The sequence below is a fragment of the Caretta caretta genome, chromosome 8 (genome assembly GCF_965140235.1).
Source record: "Caretta caretta isolate rCarCar2 chromosome 8, rCarCar1.hap1, whole genome shotgun sequence".
Taxonomy (NCBI): domain Eukaryota; kingdom Metazoa; phylum Chordata; order Testudines; family Cheloniidae; genus Caretta; species Caretta caretta.
In genome coordinates, this window is record NC_134213.1 from 97,690,997 (window position 1) to 97,699,813 (window position 8,817).

Sequence of the window (8,817 nt, forward strand, 5' to 3'; positions counted from 1 at the left end):
CTGCTTGACACCCCCCGCCCGCCAGTCCATTCCCCCCTCCGATTTGCCCCTTTGGACCCCGCTAAGGAGCACCAGCAGAACCGGACCGGAGCAAGAGCAGAGTGAGGGCAGCAGCTTCAACAGCTGCTACTGAGCACGCGCAACTAAGCCGCCGAGCCTCCGGCATTGCGTCATTACTCTGCGCCTGCCCGGAAGCTGCCCCTCCGCTCCCGCCCCTGCGCAGCGTTGGTGTGGGGCTGTCTGGTCTCCCGGGCCGGACGCGCGGTGCACGCTGGTCTCTCGGCGGTCGGAGCGGAGTCGGTGGCCATGGGGAGCGATTTCTACCTGCGCTATTACGTGGGGCACAAGGGGAAATTCGGCCACGAGTTCCTGGAGTTCGAGTTCCGGCCGGACGGTGAGGGCCTGGGGCCCGCGGGGGAGGGGGGCAAAGCGCATTGGCTCCCTGGCGAAGGGGTGGGGGGTGGCACATGGCTGCAGGGCTCGCAGGGGCCGGGGCGGGCCGGGGCGGAGGGGCTCTTCCGGGGGACGGACAGGAGAAGGGCGAGATGTGCGCCCACGGACCGGAAAGGCGGGGGTCTGCGGGCACTGCCCGGACAATGACCGCCGAGTCCCAAGTTGTGGCTGCTACGCGGCCCCCAGCTTACAGCTCAGGCAAGGTTAAACGTTAATTGAAATGGTTTCAGAGGAGCAGCCGTGTTAGTCTGTATTCGCAAAAAGAACAGGAGGACTTGTGGCACCTCAGAGACTAACCAATTTATTTGAGCATGAGCTTTCGTGTGGTACAGCTCACTTCATCGGATGTCGTCTCAGGTACGAAGCTGCCCCAGGCCCCCCTGGCAATCGTTGTGCTTTCGCTGCTACCATCACTTATTTGTAGAGGTTTTTCTCTTCCCCTGCTGTTTTGTGAAAGACCCACACAAACGGGAGGGGAACTGAACAGGGGGTATATAGGAAGGAGAAGGCGGCACTGGACTGGGATTTGGGAGATCTGGATTCAATTCCTGGCACTGCCACAGAATCCTCCTGTGTGACCTTGAGCAAGTGGCTTAATCTACCTGTGCTTTCCTTCCCCATCAGTAAAATAGAGAGAATACTGCCTTTTCTCCATCCTTTGACTGCTTGGGGTTTTTTAATCTGCAAGTACTGATTGCAGCCCCGGTGGAGTCTTCCCAAAAGCTGGGGAGCCATGGCCCCCCGCCTCCTCTGTGGCCCTGCCCCTTCTGCCTGAGGCTCTGACCCGGCCAAGCCGGAAGCTGGAGTGGGCCAAGAGCCAGGGACCCTCTACCTGCCTCGGAGGGGGGAGGGCAGAGAGCAGCCCAGAGTGTCTGTGCCCCTGGCCAGGGGAGGTGGAGGGTTCACGACTCCCCACAGCTACACGTGTGGCTCTATCCCCAACCTGGCTCCAGCCCAGGGATGGTAAGAGACGCATGGCCAGGCAGCTGTGAGGGGCCGTGGGCCGTGGACCCTCCACCTGCCCTGGGCGGGGGGGCCCAGGCTCAGGGACATGGGCCGGGGACTGCTTTTGGCCCTCCCACCCCAGGCAAGTGGAGGGTCTGTGGCGTCCCCCGCTGCCCGGGCTCCCCAGCTGGGCTCCAGCTACTCATGGGGCATCATGGGGAAGAGGAGGTGCACCTGTGGTGAAAAGTGAATGGGCCAGTCCTGTCCACTTATAAAAAGCGGGAGGGCCATAGTGCTCTATGGTGCTGATGACTGATTGTTACTGTGTATGTACTACATCCAGCAACCCTGGTGCTGATGACTGATTGTTACTGTGTATGTACTACATCCAGCAACCCCGGTGCTGATGACTGATTGTTACTGTGTATGTACTACATCCAGGAGGTGCTAAACTGCACCTGGTACGTTTGGGTACCAGCTATGATGGGGTACTATAATAATACAAAATAATAAGAGTTCTAAAAATTCAAAAGTGATATTTATCTTCACTTAGTGTTGTCCCTTAAAATAATAGGTAAAATCTGATTTCTTTGACTAAATATTGTCAAAGTGTTGGTCATAATTATATTAACCTATTACCAAAAAAAATCTTGTTACTAGCGAATTCAGAAGTGATCATTAAATGTTGCTAGTGCAGTTAATTGCCGTATTTCCCAGTATAATTGTAGTGTAAGCCCTCTAATCAGTTGCGTAGTTTTGAAATAATAGAAAATACAAATAAAGTCCATTGCAGCTATTTAAACATTTACAACTCCTGCCTTCCAATGCTTTATGCATCAGTAATAGTCTGCTAAAAAGGGATTTAGGAACAGATTTAGTTTCTTAGTAAATATTTAATACACCAATGTATTTGATTTCTTTCATTGAGCTCTGCTACCACAGGAGATTCTAAATTGCACACAATCTGAATCAGCTGAGGGAGCTCCACCTAGCCAGGTAAGGACAGCTGTAAAGTATAGATGGGGTTCTTATGGAACCCTACCAGCATAGGCTGCCTGGAGATATCCTGAATCTGCATCTTCCTGGATAACCTGGCTACATTCCTTCCCTGGCCAGGACTGCCAACTTTGTTAGTTACAGCTCTTCCTCTCAGCAGAGAAGAGGCTATGGGAGGCTTGTGCAGCTGCAACACTTCTACAGATGAATATTCAGCTAATAGCTACCTTGTGAATGGGTCCACCTACATGAACCTAGAATAAACTGAGTCCCTTTGTTGAAAAACTTCAGGAACAAATGATGATGACCTTCATCGGGGTAGTCAATAGGCAGACCATGGGCCAAATCTGAACCGCCAGACATTTTTCAACGGACCCAGAAATCTTTTTATTTGCTTATTATCATAATTGTTGTTGTTTTGTTCTTTTATCTGGAGTCTGGACCTTGACTATACCTTGACCAAGAAATTTGGACCTTGACATAAAATAATTGACTACCCTGGCCTACATCTATATAGCAGCTTTCATACGCAGGATGATTTCAGATGATCCAGAATCAAAATACAGCACCCTCTAAGATGTGGGAATGGCAGCCAGACCTGCAACTTGTCCCCACAACAGGGAGGACAGAATATAAATTTTGACAAGGGCATTGGAGGAAATCTTTATGCAACAATTTAATTGATGTGTTTTTATAGCTGTTTAATTAGGAAGTATTAGCAATCTTAAAAAATCACTACCATACAAGTACCAAAAATACAACATTTACCATTATATAATAGAACCTCAGTTTGTAGAGGTATTGTCCAATTTAAGCACTGGAAAGATAAAAGGCTGAGTCAACCTACTTAACACACACTAACAGTGGCTCACTCTTCCTTTTATAAAAGGAAAAGGAGGACATGTGGCACCTTAGAGACTAACCAATTTATTTGAGCATAAGCTTTCGTGAGCTACAGCTCATTTCCGATGAAGTGAGCTGTAGCTCACGAAAGCTTATGCTCAAATAAATTGGTTAGTCGCTAAGGTGCCACAAGTCCTCCTTTTCCTTTTGCAGATACAGACTAACACGGCTGCTACTCTGAAACTCTTCCCTTTATGTGGCTTTCCATACAAACACACACTTTTTTTATTACATTTTACAATCCTTGAATATAGACCATCGCAGAACGTTGTCTATTGTAGTTTGAATCTAATATTCATCTTTATTTTAACAGGAAAACTGAGATATGCGAACAACAGCAATTACAAAAATGATGTAATGATCCGAAAAGAGGTATGTTTACTCAAATACACAAATACCATATCTTTGAATGCTCTGCAAATAAATCTGAACCAAATAAATGGTTTTCATGAATTTATATAATTGGCTTTTAACACTTAATCAAAGTGAGCATTCCTTTTAAACTGCTTTTTAGCTATAGTTACCCCATATGGCTCCATCACCATAATATCTAATTGTTATACCAATAAAATAAAAACCAGCAGGATCTTATTAAAGGGGAAAAGACAAAATGCCACATTTATTGTGAATACAGAAAGAATCATAGTAAGCAGTTAGTTATAGCGATAACATTCCATTCAATTTCATATTTATTTACACATTCATTCATACACACACATACACAGGTTCTGCAAGGTTGTTATCATAGTTACCAGCCTTAGAGTTGCTCATGCCAAGCCACTGGCCAGGTGGCCTGGAGATGAGGAGGGAGCCAGGGCCTTGTCAGATGCTCATCTGATGTTCCTGGAAGTTGGTTTGCAGAATCAGACCCCTAAGTTCTCACTTTCTAGAGTCCATTTTTATAGGAATTTCTTCCTATGCCAGTCTGTGGGAATTGCTTCATCATGCTGTTGCTGAATCAGTCAGCAGATGGCACATTCCTGATGGCTCCGTGCTGCCAGATGTTATCTTGTTCTTTGGTTCTCCCATCCTTGAGGCTGTTGGGTGGATTCCAGTCTGTCCTCTGGGGGTCCTCTGGTTATTTCCACTTAATGCCTTCTTCAGCCGATGGACACTGGATTCTTAGGCTGGCACATCCCTGATCATTCAGTTACTATCCACACCAAGCATCCATCCACATGCATCCTCTATCTCTATTTTAATCACAATTGTTAACAAAGCGAGATGAATACAACAAAAGGGCGGGGAGTCTCTGGGTGCTGTTTCTGTTGTTACAGAGTATTGCTTTGAGTTTCTCTGTGTGTGAGTAGTTGTTGTTACAAAGAATTGCTTTGAGAACAGACTCTGTCTTAGAATGTACGAACACAATTAGCAGCTTGCAAGTTTCACACAGAGAGGGAGAGAAACAGTACCAAAAACCAAGAGACCTCTTAGTTTAAATTCCAGGGTATTACTAATTATGGGGAATCAAACTCATCTGTGATTTTAATACAGAACTTCTTTAATATGATCCAACATAATTACCTCACAAACAGGAATTGATTTAATTAATTCATCCTCTTACCATTTCTATGACAGATTATAACTACTTTGCATATGGAGAAAAATTAAGGGCCTGATCCAAAGCCCATTGCAGTCATAGGGAAGTTTCCAGTTGACTTTGGTCATTCAGTCAGGTTACACAGTTTGTGCCAAAGCCATGCATTGAATCCTTGTTACCTGAATCTTAGTCCAGTGCTTTAATCATCCTTTCTGTTGTTTCCTTTTCTGACGCCACCTTTTTCCCTGTGTTCTTATTTACTTTAGGAATTAGTTTTATCTGGCATAAATGGTATTGTAATATTATTTTGAGTGTAAAAAAGTTGTCACGTCTAATTTTTTTTTTAAAGGTTATTGTTCATTATTGTTTCTTGCTTAGTTGTACACCCTAGTCAAAACAGGGGATGGGGAGCAGAGAACATGCCGTAAAGTCACTACTCCCATACATGCACTTTTCTCTTCTCCCCTGAGACTAGATCCTCCTAATCTGGGTCCCTTCCAGAAAAAGTGACTGGGCCTTTTACTTCTTCATGACTAGAAGAGTTGACCAGGATCAACTAAATGCTTGGTGTCAGCTATTTATCTGAGTGCATTCAACACTTCTAGCATGGTAACATCCATAACATCGGAACAAATTCTGTTTTGTTAATGCTTTCTGTAACCTACAAGAAGGCTAATAAAAGAGCATTTCATTCATGCTCGGCTCATCCTAGATGGAATAAGGAAGAATAACTTTCGTAAATAGATTAGACATAACAACTTTTCTACACCCAATTTTTGGAGCAGAATAATGGCCTGCTTCTGCAAACCCTTACATGCCTGAATGCTCCTTATTTATGCATGTATTCCCATTGATTTCATGCCCAAGAAAGGGTAACTCAACTGAATAAGGGTTGTCAGAATTTGGACTTATGGTCATATATATCTGTAATATGGAGAGCTGTCTTGACAGTTTCTCTAACTTCTTATGGAAGCTGATAGTTCATCCTCTTATTAGTTGTACGCATTTGATTACTGAAAATCCTCATAAGAGCTTTCTGCATTTTGAAAGCGTGTGTTCTTGTTCAGAGATTCAGGGGCCTGAAATACTTTAAAAATGTCTTCAGCATGTCAACTTTCAAACATTAAGTACTTTTCTGTGCGTATGCATCAGCTCTTTGGTATATATTAAGATATGTTTAAATGTTGCTTGTAGGCCTATGTACACAAGAGTGTGATGGAGGAACTGAAGAGAATAATTGATGACAGTGAAATCACAAAAGAAGATGATGCCTTATGGCCTCCACCTGACAGAGTTGGTCGGCAGGTTAGTAGCTTTTCTGCTTGCGTTATTAACATTGTTTTAATTTGGATTTGGTTGCTTGTCATAAGCATAACTGGATATTTAACATTTTTATTTGTAAACTGAAAGGTCCACTAGAATCTTATTTTTAACAGATCAGTAAATATGTGAAACTTAACGCTGAGTAGTAGAGCAGTTTACTCTGAAAGTGCGCGTGCCTGGGTGTTTGTCACATATAATGAGATTTGCTGTTTTTAAATGTAAAACCATTTTATCTCACTGCTTAAACTGTTCCTATCAACCAGCATAATTTTCAAGCAGTTCTGCTATTTGACTGGTTTTTTTATTTATTTTCTAGGAGCTTGAAATTGTAATCGGTGATGAACACATCTCTTTTACCACATCAAAAATCGGATCGCTTATTGACGTAAATCAATCCAAGTACGTAGTTTGTAGAGAATAATTCCCGTTTTGCCAAAATGGTGTCATTAATCAGGAATCTCTGTTGTAACTACAACCAATTTATAAATCTACATTGGGAGCACTCATTAATACATGATGATCATTATCATTCAAAAACTTCTGTTGTCTCAAACTGACTCTTTTGGAGGATCCTCTGGTAATTATTACACTGCAGAATCTCATTCTTTTGTAGTGTAGAAAAATGACCTGCAAAGTATTTTGCAGACTACCTCCGTGAATTATAAAATATTATCTGTGCATAAAACCCCCAAAATGTATTAAGAGTCTGAAAAAATAAGATATTATAAACTCTTACAGTGAAATCCTTGCCCCGTTAAGTCTATGGCAAAACTCCCATTTACTTCAACAGGAACAGTAGTTCATCCCTAAGATAAACTAAAAAGATTCTGTAACACATGTTCCTAAAAGTCTGTGACGATATTAAACTAATATGTGGAACAAAAAGGCTTTACCTTTTAAAAGTAAAGTAGTGAATGTGGGCCAGACTTACAATATGTGTCCTTCAGTCTAAGCATGTGTAACTATCAATTTACCACAGTAAAAAGCTGTACCAGATTGAACCATGATGTTTTAAGACGGTCACTGATGAAACAGAACAATCTTAGCACTGGCTTTTTTTTTATGCATTTAGTTTTAGAAATTACTCTTGAAAAGACTTGAAAACTAATGTTTGTTTTTTGTCCTTTAGGGATCCAGAAGGGTTACGAGTGTTTTACTATCTGGTGCAGGACCTTAAGTGTCTAGTCTTCAGTCTCATTGGATTACATTTCAAGATTAAGCCAATTTAAATTGTATAATTTTGAATTTGTATTGTAACATTGCAAGGGGTGGGATACTTTCATTCGTTATCTCTTCTTGGATAGAACTTTTATGTATGTTTAGGATTTTTTTTTACAAACTGTAAGTGAATGTCTTTAATAAAAATGGTGAAACCTGTATTTTTTTAATTTAAAAGTTGTCCATGTAATCAAGATCTCAATCTTTGAACACTGTTTACTTTCATTACAATATGTTTGAACACTGTTTACTTTCATTACAGCCAAGATGAGTGGCTTTGAGTTCCTGTAGATGAATTCAATATCTAGTTTTAGAAAAAAAACGATATTTTAACTGTTCTATCCATTTAGCACTCCGGGGCAGAACAAATTAAGATCTATAGATCCCTGGAATTAAACTCTTGTCAGACCTCTTAAGATAAATTTGTGTCCCAGTCTTTAAATGGATGCTTTGAGCATCAGTTAATGATCAGATAAGAACCGAAGCACTGGTTCTGTGCTGGCTTTGTTTTAGCGGTCTCAATGATTGACATGCTATCAAAACTGACACTTTATAACTCTACTCTTTCCTGATACCTGCTCTTAAACCTCTGAATTGGAAGCTTTACAAGATTATTTGCTTTTTATGTGAAGGATTGATGATCAATTTCTTAAATATGGATCAATTTCCTTTTCTGTGTTGTTCAAATTCTTATATCTTAAAAGTATTTTAAAAATACTCTTATATACCCCATAAGTCTGCAGGATTCATTTGCTAAGGATATAATTGTGAACATGCAACACAGTAGCCCAGTTTGAGGTAACTTTGCCAAGCAAACAAAGTATATTTTAGGCAAATTATAATATGACCATACATGTGGGGAATATAAACATTTGTCTCGTTACATCAAGTATTTTAGGTTGAAAATGTGACCATCTTTAAAACTGTCAATCAGGTGGTAAATCAGCTGCATGTATTTAAAAGCTATCCTTTTAAAAAATGTGTTTGAAATCATAGAATATTAGGGTTGGAAGAGACCTCAGGAGGTCATCTAATCCAATCCCCTGCTCAAAGCAGGGCCAACACCAACTAAATCATCCTAGCCTGGGCTTTGTGAGGCCAGGCTTTAAAAACCTCTAAGGATGGAGATTCCACCATTTCCCTAGGTAACCCATTCCAGAGCTTCACCACCCTCCTAATGAAATAGTGTTTCCTAATATCCAACCTAGACCTCCCCCACTGCAACCTGAGACCATTGCTTCTTGTTCTGTCATCTGCCACCATTGAGAACAGCCTAGCTCCATCCTCTTTGGAACCCACCTTCAAGTAGTTGAAAGCTGCTATCAAATCCCCCCTCCTTCTTCTGAAGACTACATAACCCCAGTTCCTTCAGCCTCTCGCAGTAAGTCATGTGCCCGAGCCCCCTAATCATTTTCGTTGCCCTCTGCTGGACTCTCTCC

General features: G+C 42.0%; 1 protein-coding gene across 2 annotated transcripts; it reads left to right on the plus strand.

Annotated features, from left to right (window-relative positions):
* The first annotated feature begins 189 nt into the window (after positions 1–189).
* On the plus strand, positions 190–7,537 carry MAGOH (mago homolog, exon junction complex subunit). 2 transcript variants are annotated; one of them, XM_048862357.2, is made up of 5 exons: positions 190–394; positions 3,611–3,669; positions 6,032–6,142; positions 6,477–6,559; positions 7,290–7,537. In XM_048862357.2, the coding sequence occupies exons 1-5, from the start codon at positions 307–309 to the stop codon at positions 7,387–7,389; spliced, it is 441 nt and encodes a 146-aa protein (XP_048718314.1). In that variant the 5' UTR covers positions 190–306; the 3' UTR covers positions 7,390–7,537. The 2 variants fall into 2 exon arrangements, with proteins under 2 accessions (XP_048718314.1, XP_048718313.1); XM_048862356.2 differs by lacking the exon at positions 190–394 and adding an exon at positions 607–810.
* Positions 7,538–8,817: the final 1,280 nt, after the last annotated feature.